Source organism: Anolis sagrei, chromosome 2, assembly GCF_037176765.1.
Source record: "Anolis sagrei isolate rAnoSag1 chromosome 2, rAnoSag1.mat, whole genome shotgun sequence".
Lineage (NCBI taxonomy): Eukaryota > Metazoa > Chordata > Lepidosauria > Squamata > Dactyloidae > Anolis > Anolis sagrei.
The window spans coordinates 198,265,115-198,285,507 of record NC_090022.1 but is presented as its reverse complement, the minus strand read 5'-3'; the positions used below and the strand labels follow the sequence as shown (position 1 = coordinate 198,285,507).

The 20,393-nt window shown below is 40.7% G+C and overlaps 2 protein-coding genes across 5 annotated transcripts in view; one reads left to right on the top strand and one right to left on the bottom strand.

The window, feature by feature from the left end:
- The first annotated feature begins 46 nt into the window (after positions 1-46).
- Positions 47-12,467, top strand: PHB2 (prohibitin 2). Its single transcript, XM_067464337.1, has 9 exons — positions 47-136; positions 4,024-4,167; positions 4,252-4,336; positions 4,789-4,868; positions 6,219-6,403; positions 6,652-6,781; positions 8,277-8,383; positions 8,777-8,851; positions 9,636-12,467. The coding sequence occupies exons 2-9, from the start codon at positions 4,041-4,043 to the stop codon at positions 9,714-9,716; spliced, it is 870 nt and encodes a 289-aa protein (XP_067320438.1). The 5' UTR covers positions 47-136; positions 4,024-4,040; the 3' UTR covers positions 9,717-12,467.
- A 1,004-nt stretch (positions 12,468-13,471) lies between these two features.
- The window catches only part of PTPN6 (protein tyrosine phosphatase non-receptor type 6), a 44,476-nt gene continuing 37,554 nt past the window's right edge, over positions 13,472-20,393 (bottom strand). For all 4 annotated transcript variants that reach the window (XM_060762594.2, XM_060762595.2, XM_060762596.2 and 1 more), the window contains 4 exons: positions 18,090-18,157; positions 16,678-16,829; positions 15,531-15,628; positions 13,472-14,308 (listed from right to left, as the gene is read on the bottom strand). In XM_060762594.2, coding sequence (XP_060618577.2) covers positions 14,188-14,308; positions 15,531-15,628; positions 16,678-16,829; positions 18,090-18,157 — 439 coding nt within the window. In that variant the 3' untranslated portion in view covers positions 13,472-14,187. The remainder of the gene's footprint in view (positions 14,309-15,530; positions 15,629-16,677; positions 16,830-18,089; positions 18,158-20,393) is intronic.

Genomic DNA, 20,393 nt, shown 5'->3' with positions numbered 1-20,393 from the left:
ACAGGGCAGAGGCGAGAACTTCCGAGGCGCGTGCTACCCGAAGGGGGTTTCGTCACATCCGGTGTCCTTCTCCCTTCAGAGCGACGGCGTGGTGAGCAGCGCGAGCCAAAGGGCGCAAGCAAGCAAGCAAAAGGTGGTGAGTGGAGCTCAGTCTCTCTGCAAAGTTTAGCTCAGTCGGGGTTTGGAATGTATTTTGGTAAAAAGGTAAAGGTGTTCCCCTGATATTAAGTCTTGTCGCGTCCAACTCTGGGGGGTTGGTGCTCATCTCCATTTCTAAGCCGAAGAGCCGGCGTTGCCCGTAGACACCTCCAAGGTCATGTGGCCGGCATGACTGCATATCGCGCCGTTACCTTCCCGGAGCGGTACCTATTGATCTCACATTTGCATGTGTTAGAACTGCTAGGTTGGCAGGAATTGCGGCTGACAGCGGGAGGTCACGCCACTTCCCAGATTCATAAAATTATAGAGTTGGAAGAGACCTCATGGGCCACCCAGTCCAGCCCCCTGCAAAGAAGCAGGAATATTGCATTCAAAGCACCCCCAACAGATGGCCGTCCAGCCTCTGTTTAAAAGCTTCCAAAAAAAGGAGCCTCTAGCACACTCCGGGGCAGAGAGTTCCACTGCTGAACAGCTCTCGCAGTCAGGAAGTTCTTCCCAATGTTCAGATGGAATCTCCTTTCTTGTAGTTTGAAGCCATTTGTCCACATCCTAGTCTCTAGGGCAGCAGAAAACAAGCTTGCTCCCTCCTCCCTGTGACTTCCCCTCACATATTTATACATGGCTATCATGTCTCCTCTCAGCCTTCCCTTCTGCAGGCTAAACATGCCCAGCTCTCTAAGCCGCTCCTCATGGGGCTTGTTCTCCAGACCCTTCATCATTTAGGTTGCCCTATTGAACTAGAGTGGAAAAATATCCAAATTTCCCTTTGATTGTGAAGCTCGGACTAGTTTATAAAAAACTGCATTGCTGTAGTGTGCCTCCAAATCATTTGCATTCAAAGCACCTCCAACAGATGGCCATCCAGCGTCTGTTTAAAAGCCTCCAAAGAAGAAGCCTCTACCACACTCCAGGACAGAGAGTTCCACTGCTGAACAGCTCTCACACTCAGGAAGTTTTTCCTAATGTTCAAATGGAACCTCCTTTCTTGTAGTTTGAAGCCATTTGTCCACATCCTAGTCTCCAGGGCAGCAGAAAACAAGCTTGCTCCCTCCTCCCTATCACTTTCTCTCACATACTTATACATGGCCCTCATCATGTCTTCTCTCAGCCTTCTCTTCTTCAGGCTAAACATGCCCAGCTCTTTAAGCCACTCCTCATAGGGCTTGTTCTCCAGACCCTTGATCATTTTAGTCAGCCTCCTCAGGACACATTCCAACCTGTCAATATATCTCTTCAGTTGTGGTGCCCAGAATTGGACACAAAAATGTTGGTCAGCAAGTTCAGCAGCTCAGCGGTTTAACCCACTGCGCCAAAAAAAACCCCAAAACAACAGCGCTGTGCGTCTTTGGCCCCATTGTTCTTTAAAAGTTGCCAGATCGGTATTATTACAGTGTGTAACAAAATTAGAGGGGGGAAATCCTGTTCCTGATTTGAAACTTTTGTTTCATGTTGCAGTCCTTAATTTGAAAGTTGTTGTTGTATTCCAGACACTTCGTTTTGGTGGCTGCCATTTTGAACTTTTCCTATGCCGTTTTGAACCATGGCTGCAGGCCGTAAAAACAAAGTTTGTGCAGCTTAATAAATCTTTCCCCATATTTTTGTGAAAGTGAAGAGACATAGGTTGGAATAGTTAAAATCAGTGCTATTTGTTTTTGCTTGACAAATATTCAACACACTTGCTAATAACTACTTAATTACTTAACAAATGTATGTGTATTTAATTCAGCAATTGCATATGTATTAACCACTTCTTGATTTGCCAAACAACACTGTGTGTATTGCTAATTGCCTAACAATTTTTTTAAAAAGCATGACCTTTAAGGGATCATAACCTCTTAGAAAATAATATTTATAACATTTTATAGAAGAGTCAAAAACCTGTTTGAATAGAATCTTCTCAAGCGGTATACATCCAAATGTAATCATTCAAGGCAATTGACTTCAGTTGTTAGGCTGAAGCAACCTGTTATCTCTGATCTGTTAGGAAACAGAGAATAGGCCATTGCATAAATAGCAGTTCTTCAGAAGTGTTTTTCAGTGCCCAAAAATATATCTACTCTCCCATAAAACAGCATGTTTTATAATATGCATTCAAGAGTAGAATTTGGTAAAAAAATAACATATTTGGTTTACTCACAACCTTAATGTGTTCAAGGTCATAATAATAACAACAACAATATAAAACTTGCTGCCTTCCAGCAAGTTTTATATTCCAGTCTCTCCCCAAAGGGACTCAGGGCAGTTTGCACACAAAAGAGGAAAACATTCAATGCCCAAACATGTGCAAATACATCAAAGTAATATGACATAATACAAAATAATAACAACAGTGAACTAATCAATACAAAACTTATCTGTGCCATCCGATCAGAGTATCTCTCTTAGAATAAACAGCAAGGCAAGTGTTTGCAATTCTGCGATCTGAGCAGTCCCAAAGTCTAAAGAAGTCCGTGCTCTGCTCGTTCCAGAGCAGATCATGTGGTGTGCAGCCCCTCCCACAACTTCTCACAAAAACAGAACAAGGAAAGAAAGCTTCATACCAAAACATACATACAATAAGTAAGCAACAGGATTATAGATTTTAAAAAATACTAGAAGAGGCTTGAAGAAGGTTGTAATTTCTAACACAAATTGGTATTGATTGCTGCTGTGCCTCGCCCTGAAAGTTAGTTTTATCTGGCTCTAACAGCCTCCAAGTTTGACCCCGCAAAGAATTTAATGAGCTGTTTTTCTGGGCATGGGTGAGGTAATGAGAATGGAGGTCTGGTCAACACAGCAAGATCATAAATCCTCTCTTGGAAGGTAAGAAATGTAGGAGATGAATTAGTTTAGCACTGATTCAATGAGCCTGAAGTATGCATGTGCTCACAATATACATTGATGAGCTAATGTGCTTATATATATATATATATATATATATCACACACACACACACATATACGAACATGTACACATACATAGAGAGCCCACTGCCAATGTTGCTGTTACTCATCGTCCAATGAGGTAATGGTTTTTGATGCCTGCACACAGCAATTTGCTGTTTAAAATTTCTTTGTATTCTGATGTCTGCTCTCAAATTGTGGAGGTGCTCATCGTGGGAGTTCTACCTCCAAAGAGAAGCTCTCCCTTATTCACTATGATCAAACACATTCTTGAATGTTTACTCTTTGGCTAACCATTTTTAAAATTGCATTTGTTTGTCATACACTTTTCACTAAAACTGAGGCTTACGGTGGCCTAAAAGCACGAAGTTGCAAATAAAATGCACATAAAGAAAAATGCTCTTAACAACTTACAGAGTTAAAGTATGTATAGGCAGTCCCCAACTTGCAAACAAGATAGTTTCTGTAGGTTTGTTCTTAAGTTAAATTTGTTTGAAAATCAGAACAGGTACATTTTTCAAGCATGTATATTAGTTTTGGATAGGATAGGGAAGGGTTAACACCCCAGTGGTGTTTCTTTTGCTGTCTGTTCCACTGTTCAGAAGATTCCACTTCACTTTCTGTCCCTGTCTGTTATCATTGGTTTCTGAAAATTTTGGCTTCGTGTGGAAGCAAGGATTGGTGCTACAGCTTCAGTGAAGACACCTTTTCTCCATGATAACTCTGCCAGAGGTGAATTTCCCTTCCAAGGGATAGATTTCTCTCACTTCTTGTTGTCTCACCTCTGTTCTTAACTGAGTCATTGTAAGTCAGATGTGTATAACTCTGGGACTTACTGTAGAGAAATATATGTACAAAACCTATAACATTTTGGTGGGATTGTATTTTGTTGAGAGTCATGACCAGAGTTTCAAAAGTTTGAATAAGGAAATTTTAGGGATGACTGAAATAGAGCATTTTAATTGTCGTTTTATGACCCTAGATCTGGTAAAGGCTGCCATGGCTCAGAGCCTGAAGGATTTTGCAGGCCGCCTGCCCGCTGGCCCCCGTGGCATGGGCACTGCCTTAAAGCTGCTTTTGGGAGCTGGAGCTGCTGCCTATGGCATCCGTGAGTCTGTCTTTACAGGTAAGGCACTTCTATGGTTGTGGCATCTTCTTACTGTATTTCTGATGGCAAACTTTTACTGATTTTTTATTATTATTTCCACAGTGGATGGTGGCCATAGAGCGATATTCTTCAATCGCATTGGTGGGGTTCAACAGGACACCATTCTTGCAGAAGGACTGCATTTCAGGTTTCAATTTAGGAATTATGTTATAGGAAGCACATCTATTAAAGAATCATATTCCTCACCAGCGCTTTATATGCACAAATCCCCCAAAATGTAGTGTGGTAGTATGGGGCTTTATCATCTTATTACAATTTGCTATGTGGTCAGTCATTGTGCCATATTTTTCTTCCATGTATTTCGTTCTACAAAACTGTAATGATGACTTTTTAAATATTGTATGTTTGGATGATGCAACTGGAAAATGATTTTAGTCATGAGATGCTGAGGACTTGTATTTTATTGTTCGTATTGCTCCTATTGTTTTTATATGGGTTATATGATATGTTAATGTTTTTAATTATATTTTATGTTGTTGGGGGCATTGAATTATGCTGATTGTAAACCGCCTTGAGTCGCCTTCAGGCTGGGAAAGGTAATATATAAATACAATCAATAAATAAATATTCTCTCTCCAGAATTCCGTGGTTCCAGTATCCAATCATTTATGATATTCGAGCTCGGCCTCGCAAGATATCTTCGCCAACAGGTTCCAAAGGTAAGGGTGTAGAGGTGCATTCTACCCCTTGTGTGCCTTATCCTTCAAAAAACCAGGATGGTGTACATAGCTTTGGGTCATAGAATAATAGAGTTGGAAGAGACCACATGGGCCATATAGGCCAACCCCCTGTCATGTGGGAAAGGTACAATCAAAGTACCCCTGACAGATGACCATCCAGCCTCTGTTCAAAAGCTTCCAAGGAAGGAGCTTCCACCGTACTTCTTCTCCTTCGTCTTTACTATAATCCTGTGTTTTGGAGAAGGCTTCAGGACAGTGTATATGATGAGTTTTGACTTGATGTCATGAATAAATATGATATATAGTTTGACTGGAATTGTATGGAAAATGAATGAATGGGAGCTAAAAATTTTGGAGACAACTGCTTGCTTGCTGGATTGTCAATTAAAAGTTGCTAATGAGAACTGAAATGGTTGGCCTGCCATAGTAAACTGTAACAGTAATAAGAAAAATGTTTACATCTGTTTATCTGTGGCAATGGCTTTAGGTTAAGGAAATGTTTACAAGATTCCTTATGTTAAGAAGGAAGTCAAGACAAGGCTTGCGTTTATCAACATCAATCAAGGAGAGTCAATATCTGCCGGGAAACTGATGGAAATTAACATGTTTCAGGATGAGAATATACCATAAGTCTGTCAGTAATTACTGAAAATGTCTATCAGTAATTTACAATTTTGGGACAACATCAGCAAAATATTGCTATATAACAGGCATTATTACAATCCAAAAATTGTGACAAACAGAGACGCTGTTCACGTTCTGTGCTCTGCTCCATTGGGAAGGAGAGTGATCGTGTGCCTTGGAGTGTCAAATCTGCAGTGGAACGCAGTCTGCACTTTGCCTCCTCTTTGGAGTCATGTTCTTTTTGGCATTTTGACATTGTGCTTAGGGAAAGGATACATTTTGGAAGTTTTGAAACTATGCATTGGCAGATTTGCAAGGAAGCAGTCTGGCCTAAGTGATGTTCTTCATGGAGGAAGAATGGTAAAATAGTGATGTATGCATGCTGATGGAATAATGTTTGTATGGGTAAGTGAATGCTGCGTAAAAATGTAATTTTTGTTTGTTAGTCAATGTAAGTGTAGGTTGTTTGTGGATCCAATGTTGTTACATAGAATCTGTGTGTCTGTATGTCTAAAATGTTGTTCTGTAAAAGTTATGATACCCTTTCTCTTACTGGAAAATTGCAATAAAAAGAACCCATGCTTTAAAGTTATTGAAAAGTTATCCATAACAATGAGACCTGGGTTTATGGCTGAACTGGGAAGAGAAGTAGATTTTAGAGAAATAAAACTCACTTCTTCTCTGGTGTTTTGACGCTTATTCTAGACTTGCAGATGGTGAACATTTCCTTGCGGGTTTTGTCACGCCCCAATGCTTCAGAATTGCCCAGTTTATACCAGCGCCTTGGTATGGACTATGAAGAACGAGTCTTGCCTTCCATTGTCAATGAAGTGCTCAAAAGTGTGGTGGCGAAGTTTAATGCCTCCCAGCTCATTACTCAACGAGCTCAGGTGAGTTTTCTTCCCATATGGGCAGACCTAATTGATCTGGTTCCACTTCTCGCAGGAGATTAGGCTTTAAAAGTGTGGGAATGTCAGTCATAAGGCTGTGGATCCTTCATGCTACTTGTATCATTGTTGGAAGCATCAAGGGGCAGGTGGGAAACTCCTAAGCACTTTTGAGACCCTTCTTGAGCTGAAGCTCTCAGGCTCTGCTCATAGAGATATATGCCGACCACAGATTGCCATTATTCCTTCAGGTATCTCTGCTTATTCGTCGGGAGTTGACAGAGCGGGCAAAGGATTTTAGCCTTATTCTCGATGATGTAGCCATTACAGAGCTGAGCTTCAGCAGGGAATACACAGCAGCAGTTGAGGCCAAGCAAGTGGGTGAGTTTCTATCTAAATAGAGATGAGGTTTGTATTTTGCAGCCTTGGTGGGTGGGGGCAAAAAGATGGGAATGTGTGGTGTTGAAATATGGTTCCCCCAAGGTACTCTAGTTTTCTACTTCAGGCCACAGAGAAAGGTGGATAAGAAATGTATTGTTATCATTATCAAATGTTAGGACTGCTACATCATACACAGATACCTGAGAGTAGTCCTGCTGATTGAAATAAGTAGCATAGCTAATGTCCATTGGAATACTGGTTTTTGGTTTTGTTGAGCATTGTTTTGAGTTTCAACATTGCTGTTTTATATTCTTATGTTTTATTTAATTGTGTTTTTTTCAGGAATGTTATGTTTTACTATGCTCTTATTTTAATTGTGTTTTTGTTTTTATGGATTGTTTTGTGTTTACATTTTGTGAGCATTCTGGTCTATGTGTAAGCCACCCCAGGTCCCTTCGGGGAGATGGTGGCAGTGTATAAGAATAAAGTTTTGTTGTTGCTATTGTAAATAAGTATTAGATAAACGCTTTCCTTGCAGATCTCCAAGTTTATATCTCTTTTAATTCTGGGTAGGAAATATTCTTGCCTATAACCCTGGTGAGATATTGTTAGGCAGTACTGCATTAAATAAATCACTATTTGACTCAGTAAAGCACAAATAGTGTTCCTATGTTTTTGTGTTGGAACAAACACACATAGGATTTTATTGTACACCAGGGATGTCAAACTTATTTCCATCGGTGGCCACCTTAGCCTTATGGCTGGCTTCAAAAGGCAATTGAATCCATGGACGGAGAATCCATGGATACAAAGGGCCAACTCATATGTGCGCGTATGCACGCGCGCACACATACACACATACACATAGTGGTCAGTGCTCTTTAGTTCATACCCTGTTTGGGTCCTCAGATGTTGTTGAACAACAACTCCCATAGCTTTTGAATATCCACAATGCAGACTGGGGGTAATGGGCATTGCCATCCAACAGCACTTGTGGCTCTGAGGTTGGGGGAAGGTTAAAGGACATTTTAAGATCACACAAATCCTATATCTAAATTCAAACCTCACTGTCTTTACTAAACAGAACAAACTACATCCATATGTTAATGTGTCATAAGTCTCATCAGCTGTAGTCATGATATCTACTGATGAGGAATACAGGAGTGATAGTCGAGCGACTGGAGTGCCACATAAAAGGATCTAGTAGACCTTGAGTTTGAGGACCCTTCTATACCGCCATATAATCCAGAATATCAAGGCAGAAAATCCCACAATATCTGCTTTGAGCTAGGTTATTTGAGTCCACACTGCCATATATTCCAGTTCGAAGCAGAAAATGTCTGATTTTATTCAACTGTGTGGAAGGGGGCCTGAGACATGTGTTGCAAATCATTAAAGAGCAATGACACCTCAGAAATTATTGTATGGAGGATTTTGACGAGGAGTCTCTACTTGATCCTCTGGAAAACCAACTCTCTTTCCTTTCCTACTGTAGCTCAGCAAGAAGCACAACGAGCTCAATTCCTGGTGGAGAAAGCTAAACAGGAACAAAGGCAAAAGATTGTTCAGGCTGAAGGGGAAGCCACTGCTGCCAAGATGATATCCTTATTTGTTCCTAAGGAGACAAACCGTTACATTTACTCAAAAATATGGAAAGCTGTCTCTTCCAGAATTGCTTTCTAAGCTTTTTTTTGGGGGGGGGGGGAGGATGGGGGGGGAGCGGTAAAAGGAAAACGTAAGCAACAGCTAGAAACCATTCCCTCCCACTAAAAAAAGAAGCAAGGTGCTGTTGCTCTTCTCACCCTGGCCAGGCGTGGGCAAACTTTGGTCCGTCATTTGTTTTGGGCTACAACTCCCACAGCCAGTAGACTGTTAGGAATTGTGGGAGTTGAAGTCCAAAACCTCTGGAAGGTTGGAGTTTGCCCATGCCTGATCTAGGGTGAGGGCTGAGTTCCAGAAGTCTTTGAAATGTTACCTTAGCCAATCCCTCACATAGGTGAATCTCTCGGCAAGAACCCAGGCTATATCAAACTGCGCAAGATCCGTGCTGCCCAGAACATATCCAAGACGGTAGGTTTTGAGGTTCTGTGCTTGGCTTTCCCTCCTTTAGTCCCTCATTGTCCTAGGCCAAGCGACAGGTGCAAGGCAAATTTGGTAGGCCCATGTTTGATTTCTGCATGTTTTATGTCTGCATCTTACTTTTTGTAAGAGGATCCCCTGTTATGTTGAGTGTGAAATGTCTGGCTGTAGCCACTCAAGGACTGCGGTATGCCATAGGCCAAGGAAAGGCTCCCAGGGAAAGCAGAAAGAATGCAGACATTTCAAGGACTGTTAGTTATGCAAATCTTTTAGCAACAACATGCAGTGTTTACAATGGACTCTGCAGATAATGCTTCAACAGTATTTCATAAAAAGGAAAATCGGCCTGTTTAGCAAACCTTACCAATGCTGATCTATTTTCAGTAAACGTTTTATTTTTATACCTATCTACCTGGGGATCATGTAAACATTTCTTTGGCAGAAAAGTGTAATGAATGGAAAACATTTAATAAGCCCTGTTTTAGAACAATAAGAAAATATTTCAGAAGTGAACATTTTCAAAATTTTATCTCCCATCATAGTTACAATGTCTTATTTATGCCACTTGGTCAGCAAATGTTAAGTTCAATGATGGCTGATGATGATGTTCGTTTAGGTCCAGCTTTTTTTTTTTTTAACAAGACTAGAACTGGAGCTGAAATAATGACTGCTCCCAACCCTTGTGTTTATGAAAAACCTTTATTTGGTTGGTCTCATGCTTAGGCCAGTATATCTTTTCTGCCTCTCTTTTGATCCCATTCCTCATCTTTTCCAGATTGCATCGTCGCAAAACCGTGTTTATCTTACTGCTGACAACTTAGTGCTGAATCTACAGGATGAAGATTTTACTAGGTGAGGAGACTTGTGGAGATACAAATTACAAAACAGCTTTAGGGGGTGTTCTTCTAGAGTGGCCCTTGACATGCTACATCTGCAGAATATGATTTAGGCCAATAATGACAGCTGTGTAGCTTGTAGGTTGTGTGGAGCCCTCACCAGGCTCCCTCTATAAAATCCAACCTAGAAACTTCTAAACAGATACTGATAGATCATTTAAAGCAGGCATGGGCAAACTTGGGTCCTACAAGTTTTTCGGACTTCAACTCCTACAATTCCTAACAGCTGGCAGGCTGTTAAGAATTGTGGGAGTTGAAGTCCAAAACATCTGGAGGGCCCAACTTTGGCCATGCCTGATCTAAAAAATGTTTTGAAAGACCATCCAACCTGTCCTAAGGCTAAAATGTTCCTTATTTAAAAATCAGAAGTTAATATGATCGCTGTCATTTTTGAAAAGAGATTTGTGTATGGATAATCAAGGATGAGTGAAACCAAGGAGCTGCTTCTACATGGTTTAAGGGAGCTCTGAAAGCACCAATACATCTGTTGGAGGTGGTTGTGAGCAGGAAGCCTTGTATTAAGTTTCTTGAAGGAAGACTTGTGTTGTAATTAATACACCTTATTTTTTGGAGTGTTATTCAAATGCACAGGTTCTCTGAAGTATATTTGATTCTCCCATCACTCTCCTTTCAAGCACACAAAAACTCTTTCCTCCTCCTATAATATATGAAACTTTTCTAGATCTTTCTAACACTCTTTTTTTTCTCTCCCATTTCCCTTCCCCTTTTCTCGATGGATGCAGAGGAAGGTAAGATACACTATTTATTCTATGACTTCATTAGTGGGGGATAGTTAGTCAAAGTATTTTGCCCTCACATTCTAAACATGGCAGACAACAGCTTGGGACTGGTTAGTCCCAAGTAAAGTAGACCTATTCAAGCAATTATTGAATGGGGATTCTTCGTGTAAAGGTAAAGGTTTCCCCTTGACATTAAGTCTAGTCGTGTCCAACTGGGGGAGGGGGTGCTTATCTCCATTTCTAAGGTGAAGAGCTGGCGTTGTCCATAGATGCCTCCAAGATTATGTGGTTGGCATGAGTGCCATTACTTTCCCACAGAAACGGTACCTATTGATCTACACACATTTGCATGTTTTCAAATTGCTAGGTTGGCAGAAGCTAGGGCCAATAGCCAATGACCTTTTGGTCAGTAGCTCAGTGATTTAACCCGCTGCTCCACCAGGGGGTCCTACATGATTCTTCATGTAAATGTAGTTTATTCTACCCTATTCAGGGTTAACAGGATTTATAGACCTTAATCATTTTAGTAAATTAAAATATTTTTAAGTGAGTAATAAACCTAATGGTTCTAGTAGAGATGGGAGTGGAAGAGGAATTATGTGGAAATCATGAAGTTACAGAGAATAGTATTGGAGAAGGTGAAAGGATTGGATTTGGTTTCTTCTGAACCTTGTCCTGAGTAATACCTATGAGAATGAAGTGATAGAGTTTTAATAATTGGAGAAAGAAGCTGCATAAAAGAAAGTAACTAGGGAAGTGTACAACAGAAGAGGTTTCCTCCCAGTTAGGTAGGAAGTACCACAAAGTTGGGAAGAAAGGAAAAGTGAAGAAAATGTGAAGCAAAGAGTGCAAAATGGCACAAACAGGAAAAACTAAATCACGTTTGAGTTTGTCAAAGCCAGTTGCAACAAGACACGGGGATCACTGGGCTCTTCTTCGTTAGTGAAACCAGGCACCCAAAGCTATAATTGGTCCACTTCTCATAATTAAATGAAACATAGAGCTGGAGGCCTGAATCCTTTTGGTAATCCTGGCAAGAGTAACTGTATTTAATCCATTGAATATACAAAATAAGCTGAGTGATATTCAAATAAGAATTCAGCCCAGAAACAACGTAGCTATTCCTGCACTTCATCAGTAAGAATTGTGTGGACCTGCAGATTTTTTAATTATTATTTATTTATTTATTTATTTATGGGCAACCAGCTTAACAGTCCTTGCCATCATAGCTAGTGAGGAGGAATGTTGGGATTTGCAGTCCCAGGAGCATCTGGAGAGCCAGCTGTCATGTCAAGATGATCTTGAGTGAGTTCTTGTTCTCCATATATTGTGTATGATTCTCACAGTGCTTTGTTTTCCGCTTGCAGTGACAGTCTCCTGATAAAGCAGGCGAAAAAATGAATTGGCAGTGGCCTCCAAGAACCCTCCAAACAGGGAGCATGGTAATCATGGACAGCCTCAGCAGTGCCCTACACATATTTTCTGTCCATATGCATTCTCCTTGGCCTGGGCGTTGTTTCCGGTTCTCATCTTCACTTGTATCAATTTCCCAGCCCACCAAGAGCTCTTTCTGACTAATCTGGGTTCTGTTTTTGAGAGTTTGACGATGACATGAGGGAGAGACAAGCACGGGAAAGAGACCGTGCGCCACTGAACACTGAACTGGTCCATCTCAACATAAAGGATTGGGGCCAAGTAGGCAGCAGAGTGGATGCACGATGCTATCTTCTCCGTGGACTTACACAGACCATGTTACTGCTCTCCTCTGCCTGCTGGACCTGAGTGAGGCCTTAATACACAACATAGGCTGTTTCTCATCTCAGTGGGTGTCCCCTCTGCCCTCTATTGAGCATCCCATCTCAGGAATAGGGGGCTGTGTCGCTTCTATAATTGCTGTGTTCATTCATGTAAATTCGATCGCCTTGTAATTCACATCTTTATAAAAAAATAAAATCAGGTCTAAAATTTCCAGTGCTGGTGTCAATGTAATGTTCTTTTTCTAAATGGAAAGATGGTTTCACATGAAAATTAGTAAAAGTGGAAAACAAAAGGTTGGTTTTTAAAATTTCTGTGTACAGCAGGCATGGGCAAACTTCAGCCCTCCAGGTGTTTTGAACTTCAGCTCCCACAATTCGTAACAGCTGCTAAGCTGGCTGGGATTTTTGGCAGTTGAAGTCCAAAACACCCAGAGGGCCAAAGTTTGTCCACGCCTGGTGTAGAGAGACCTCTTCTTTGGAAACGATTACACTCAGTAGCAAAATTTAAAAAATGTTCTGTTCCTGGTTTCAAAGTCTTATTTCCTGTTTAATTGTGCATTTGAAAATAGTTGTTATACTCCAGAAGCTTCATTTTTGTGGCTGCCCCAAACTCTTTTTGCTTACCACTAACTCCTCCACTTTTGAAGATGTGGCAATTGAATCTCTGTGAGCAATGAGGTCACTCCCTCTTTAAAGGTATTTTTATTGCCCTGGGGTTTTGGCCATGTGGTCATTCTCCATTGCCCTCTCTCTGCCTTTGTCTCCTTTCCAGTGAGGACGCATTTTGCCATTTTCCAGGCAAAAAGTAACTGCATGGATATATTTTTTATTTTTTTCCCTTTTACCTTCCTTAGACGATGAGCTTAGCAAGCTAGTTAGCTCCAAGACCTTTTCTATCTAGAATGTATTTCTTTTCTTGAATAAATATTTTGACCCTAAAGTTCTGTACCATCCTGTTCAGTGGAAGTTAATTCTGACTCACCACATGTAAGTTTCTGCTGGTTATGAAGTTTGCTTTTAGCATTTTGCTATATTTATGGTGGAATCACCCGAAGTGAGGGTTATTTTTGAACCTAACAACTCTGATTCCCAACAAGAAGGAACTTTAATGCTATGGCTATGGCTCCGTTCCAGAATCCCAGTCTCTTTCCCATCCACATGTTAACACTCCACAATGCAATAGCAGTGATGAGGACACAATCTTTCCAAGTCTGCAAATCATCCAAAATCTAGTTTATTTACAAAATAAAGGAAATTAATCTACTTGACTAGAAAACCATTATTTACAAAGTGCGGTGGGAATATCTGGTAGCAAAGCAGTGGGTGTTGGACTTTTGCAGACGGTGTTCAGAAGGCACCAATGCACTAAACAAGATTAGTATTGACCCATCGGGCAAAGTTTCAAACAAGCCGCAAAAAGGAATTGGATCGGAAAGAAAGTTTCAACTACGGAGCTAATATTTAATCAGAAGCAGCAAATGAAGGTTTTGGACCTGATGAGGCCTAATACCTAGGCTGACCTAGGATAAATAGATTTGGGAGCCCATGTGGAGGAAAGAGATATGGGCATGAGTATGTATACTGAAAAAGAACAATTAACATATTGTCAGCTCTCAAAGATGCCCTTTGAAGTCAAAACTGGTAAACAGATTTAGTGGTACACGAGGCTGGCCATTTCTCAGTATCCCAGTTTACGCACATGCAGAGAACGAGTGTTTCAGGGCTCCCAACCTACAGATATAGAGGCTCATAGGCAACTAGGTGGGTGAATCAAAAGACACAAAGGAACACATTCATTAGTAAAAGCAGAAGGTGCCATGCAAGTTTCCCACGCCAAGAACCAAAATGTCTTCTCCTGGTGCTCCCAATTCAAGAAACATATTGGAGTTTTCCTAGCAAGGAACAAGACAATGTCTATAGGGACTTGGGTGGCATTACTTTTTCTTCAAGGAGCCCTTGGGTTTTTTCTCCTTGCCCAATGGCTTTTGACCTTTTTCCTCTTTCTTGGCTTTGGCTTTGTCTAAATTCTCATAGAGGGTGGGTTCCTCCTTTTGCCTGTGGAAGGAGAAATGAAGGAAAAAGGAGAAAATTCATCAAACAGCACTTTGGGGAGAGGCACAAGGCCACAACATACTGAAAACAGGAAATGAAGAAGGGATTTGCCATGGATTGGGAATGGGGCAGAAGGTTCAATAGGAGCCCAAGAGGCAGGCTAGGCTCATGCATATAATAATAATAATAATAATAATAATAATAATCCTGCAAAGATAGTGGAAAATGAACACACAAAAATACTGTGGGACTTTCGAATCCAGACTGACATGAAACACAATTCACCAGACATCACGACTGTGGAAAAGAAAATGTTTGGATTATTGATGTCGCCATACCAGGTGACAATCACATTGAGGAAAAACAACAGGAAAAACTCGGCCGTTATAAGGCCCTCAAAATTGAACTGCAAAGGCTCTGGCATCAACCAGTACAGCTGTTCCCAGTGGTCATTGGCACACTGGGTGCCATGCCAAAAGATCTCAGCCAGCATTTGGAAACAATAAACATTGACAAAATTATGATCTGTCAACTGCAAAAGGCCACTTTACTTTGATCTGCGTGCATCATTCGAAAATACATCACACAGTCCTAGACGCTTGAGAAGTATTCAACTTGTGATTTTGTGATGTGAAATCCAGCATATAGATCTCATTTGCTGTGACGTACTGTGGATTTGTGTCAGTAAAATAATAATAATAATATTTGTTTCTAGACCATCCTCTCTCTCTGAAGGGACTCAGGGTGGTTTGAACACAAAAAGGCAAGCATATAGTGTCAAACCATATCCAAACTTCTTGAAAGATACATGCAAAGAGCACCTGCAGCGTAAACCCATTTTCCCACTCTCAATACAAGCATTCATACCAGATCAGACAATAGAGCGGGGGCTGCCGGTGGTACAATGGGTTAATAATAGTTAACAATAATAGGTTAAACCCTTGTGCCAGCAGGACCGACAAGTCAGAGATTTTTTGACATTTGTCCCAGAGGTGAACAAAGATCATCTGAAGATGCCAGTAGCCACAGGTGCAGGCGTTTTGCCTCCTGACGTTTTGTCAGGAGAAAATGCTGCTAGAACATGGCCATACAGACATGGGAAACAGTCATGCTATTCTCAATCACTGCTGCTGTCAAAATGTTATACCTTGCCCTCATCGATGCTATATTTTTTTTTGCTGTCCTTTAGCTACAACTAGAATAGATATTACCACTGAATTCTTACTTAGAGGATTTCCGTGAAGCTTTTGCATGGGGAGTCTTCTGTGCAGGTGGGTAGGTAATATTCCCATATTCAGACTCATTTGGTCTTCCTTTCTGAGACTGTAGCAAAAGAAAAGCATTACGGAGTGGATCATGCTTGCTGTTGTCATGGATAAATATGATACATGGTACAAATGAACTGTATGAAAGGTGTATGAATGAGAGCTAATAATTTTGGAGACACCATTCTGAAGCTAAGGCCTGCAATGACTAACTGTAATTAAAACCTACTAATGAGAACTGAAATGACCTGCTGTAGTATATTGCCAAAAACTGTGACAGTGATAAGAGAAATGTTTACATCTGTCAACATTTGCTGACCAGAAACTGGATTAACTCTAAGGGAAATTGTCCCTGTTTACATTTGTCAAAGACAATGTTCTTTCAAGTCAAACCCAGAACACAATGGTTCGTTACCAACACCAATTACGCAAAGTCAACATTTGCCCAGGAACTGATGGAATCAACATGTTTCAGGCTAGAAAAACATATGTCATTCATTTACAACTCTGGGACAACATCAGAGAAAATTTTGCTATCTAAGAGACCTTATTACAATCCAAAAATTGTGACAGAAAGCGGTCCTGTTCACCCGCCATGGAGAGATGGTGTACTCTCCATGGCAGAGAGTGTCAGATGTGCAACGGAAAGCAGGATTCTGAACACTTGGCCTCCTTTTTTCAAGGGAAGAGAAAGGAGTGTCTTTTGGAGTCATGCTATGTGTTGCAGAGAGTCAGTTTATGATCCTTGTTATTGTTCTTATGGAAAGAGGATGCATTTTGGAGTTTTACAAATTTTGGAAGTATTGGAAAAGTGGCAGTTTTGCAAGGAAGCAGTCTGACCTAAGAGATGGTGAAATGGTGATGTATGCATGAGAGTGAATGAATGGGTGTGTGAATGCTGAGTGAAAATGTAATTCCCCTTTGTTTGTTTAGTGTAGCCTGTTTGTGAATTCAATGTAGTTACATAGAATCTGCATGTCTGTATGTCTAAATGTTGTTCTGTAAAAGTTATGATACCCTTTCTCTTACTGGAAAATCACAATAAAAAGAACCTATGCTTGAAAGTTATTGAAAAGTTATGCCTAACAGTGTTCCATTGCCCTATACCTGCATTACATCCAACTTCTTCTTAGTGGTCTCTATAAACTGGCAAATGGCCATATAGATGAATTTGTACTGAGCTTCAGTCTGCACCATTCCAGAGCGCTGGGACCGGACCATCTGGATCACTTTTGGGATATCTATATCACAGTCCAGCCCTAGGACGAAATGAAGAAAACAATGAGGAGGGTGAAGCAGCAGCAATGGATGACTTACATATGTCAACAAAGATGTAAATCTCACAAAGCATATTTATGCACAGTCCCAAGAAAGTGGTATAGAAAAGAAAGTTCACTGTATCATTGTTCCAAACCAAACATTGCTGGCTGCAAGTCTATGACCACAAGCTGGCCCCACAACAACAGCAGCAGTAGCAGCAACAACTTTGAGGATAGAGAGGGAGAAAATCTTTTAGACTTCTTTTATGGCCCTCCCATTTCACACAGACTACATGGCTTGAGGGTTAATAAGACAGAAAGTTGAGGATTCCTGTGCAATCTTGGGAAGTAATACTCAGTTTGCAAAGGTGACATTCTCCCGCTCATCACCTGCGAGCAGACTGAAAACATTTTGCCATACATTTGGAAAGAAAGAATGAGGATGGTCAGCTGCAGAAGATGTTTGAAGGACCAAGAAGTGGGCATCAACAGATGCTTAGCTCATACCTCCCAGGATAGCAAAGACAGGTTAAATCTCAATTACAGTATCATACAAAGGACATTACGCTCAGTTAGTGCTCCCATTAGGTAAAGGTAAAGGTTTTCACCTGACATTAAGTCCAGTCATGTCCGACTCTGGGGAGTGGTGCTCATCTCCATTTCTAAGCTGAAGAGCCGGCATTGTCCATAGACACCTACAAGGTCATGTGGACGGCATGACTGCATGGAGCACCGTTACCTTCCCAACGGAGCAGTACCTATTATCTACTCACATTTGCATGTTTTTGAACTGCTAGGTTGTATTTATCATATTTCATTATGCATCTCAATCTTTTCCAAAGTACAGTGAAACCTCAATTTATGAGCAATCAAACAAACACATTTTTTAATATATGAGCCGCTGTGTAGCTTTTTCTTTTTCTTTTTTGCTTCGAGGTACGAGTGTAGATCCAAGTTACGAGCTAGTGCAAGAGATAGCAGAGCAAGCCACCCACTATCTGAACCAGGGCTTCAAGTGAAAGGTCTTTGCTGCAGAATTTGAGGAAGGATGCCCACCAGCTCCCTTCCACCAGGTTTCCAATTACCACTGGAAATGCCCCATCCTTGAGTCATGGCTTTGTGAATTTGCAAAAGGAGGAGGCAAATTCCCTAAATTTCTCTCTGTGTCCTAAATGAGAGAAAGCTTTCAGTCTGCACAACTGCCATAAAGTCCATTTGGCATGGATACAGCAGAGAGATGTGAAAAAGGAGTGGACTCACCTTTTGTGGAGATCATATCCACAATCATATCAATGACAATGATGGTCCCAGTGCGACCAATTCCAGCACTGTGTGGAGAAGCACAAGACGGGCATTAGGAGCATGACAATGCATTCTGAACAATGCGCAGCTTAGAATTGCCCTTTATATTTTGAAATTAAGGTTTAGCTGGTATAGGGTTTTGTTTAATGACTAGGTACAGAAAAGTGCATCCTCAATGGAGCAAAGTATTTGGCTGCTTGGCTGGTCTTGAGAAGCACATGGCGTTTGGTCTTCAAATATCTCCACTTCCCATGAACTTTTCTGAACCCTTTCCAACATTATAAGAATGACCACTAATGCGCACACCACTTTTAGGAGAGAATTTGTGGGTTTAAGTATGCCTTGTGTGAAAAAATGAATACTGTTTTCCATCAGCTAAACACTCATTCACATATGCCCTTCTTGTTTATTTATTTACAGTATTTATACCCTGCCCTTCTTAACCCCGAAGGTCACTCAGAGCAGCCTTGTTGGAAAGAGCAACCTTCTTCAAGCCTTCACTAGTAATTTGTTTTGTATATGATTCTGTTTGCTTACTGTATTATATATGTATGTTTTGGTATGTAGTTTTCCCTTTACTCTATGTTTCGTGAGACTGTGAGAGGGACTGCAGACTACATGATCAGATCTGAGACTGCTCAGAGCTCAGATTCCATTTTAGAGGATAGACGCCACTAGACTTTGGACTGTTAAGAGAAAACTCATGTTGCTGTTGATTGTAAGAAAGATGCTCTGTGTTATTCGCACAGAGAAACCACTTCAAATCCATCTGTAACTGGATTGACAAGTTATGTATCTGTATGCTGAATAATGATGAAGGTTGTGAGTAAACCAGATATGTTACTTTTAATGAAGTCTACTTTATTTTTATCTCTTGAGAGCATGATGTAGAAACAAGATGTTTTATGAGGGATTAGATGTTTTGGGGCACTGGAAAAAAAACATTTCTTAAGAATGGCTATATTTTTTACCTTGGCTTAATCTCTGTTCCTAACATATCAGAGACAACTACGTTATCAGTCTAACAACTGATAATCAAATTGCCTTACATAAGTACATATGGTTATATACCACTGAAGAGAAGATTTTACTCAAACAAGGTTTTTTGGCTCTTTTCTGGAAGATCATACTTTTACAAAAGGTTATGATTTTTAAATGGTTGTGAATGCCATTTTTCTACAAAAGATTACAGAGATTCTTATTTTCCAAAACTTCTAGTGTTGGAACTGCAGGGTTACTATCCAGAATAGTTGTAAATATTGAGTCCACTGCATTCCCCATGTAAAGGAGGTTGCTTCACAGATGTTAACAGGTGGTGAAGAGGGCTCCTTTACCCACAATATAATGAAAAAAACTAATTGCCCTTTAATAATGTCCTGTGATACACCTTGAGCCATGAGAGATGGGTAAGAAATAAAAAGTATTATTGTTGTTGTTGTTGTTGTTGATATTAATATTATTATATACCACTATCCTATTAAAACAAGCTGGAGCCTCCGGTGGCGCAGTGGGTTAGACCCCTGTGCCGGCAGAACTGAAGACCTACAGGTCGCAGGTTCGAATCCGGGGAGAGGCGGATGAGCTCCCTCCATCAGCTCCAGGTCCACATGCAGGGACATGAGAGAAGCCTCCCACAAAGATGGTAAAAACATCAAAACATCCGGGTGTCCCCTGGGCAACGTCCTTACAGATGGTCAATTCTTTCACACCAGAAACTACTTGCAGTTTCTCAAGTCGTTCCTGACATGACCAAAAAAAATATTTGCCTTTGTTGCTGCAGCATCACATTACTGGGTCATTTTCCACTTATGATCAGCAATAATCCCAAAGTATTTTTTCACATGTACTGCTGTTATGCCAAGTCTTTCCCATCCTACACCTGTGCATTTTATTGTTCTAGCCTAAATGTAGATTTTTTCATTCCTCTCTGGGCTGGTCTAAGTGTCAACACATGTCCAGTCTCCCTAGACACTGTCACTTTCCTCCCTCAGTTAGTGTCATATGCATTCCTCCATGGTTTACATCAATAAGAAGCCAATTTGCAAAGAGAGTTTTGAAAAGAGAAATTCTTCGGATATTCGGCTCTATTGTGTATACACAACATTTGTGAGATGAGGAAGAACTATCTATTTGAATTGAGGAGGTAAAAAAATACTGAAATGCTGAAGTTTCTCCTGCCATCATCATTCTCTTCCTGCATCATTAAGAACATAACTATTAAGTCTTTGGAGCAGAAAACTGGAATCACAGGCAGGATGGTGT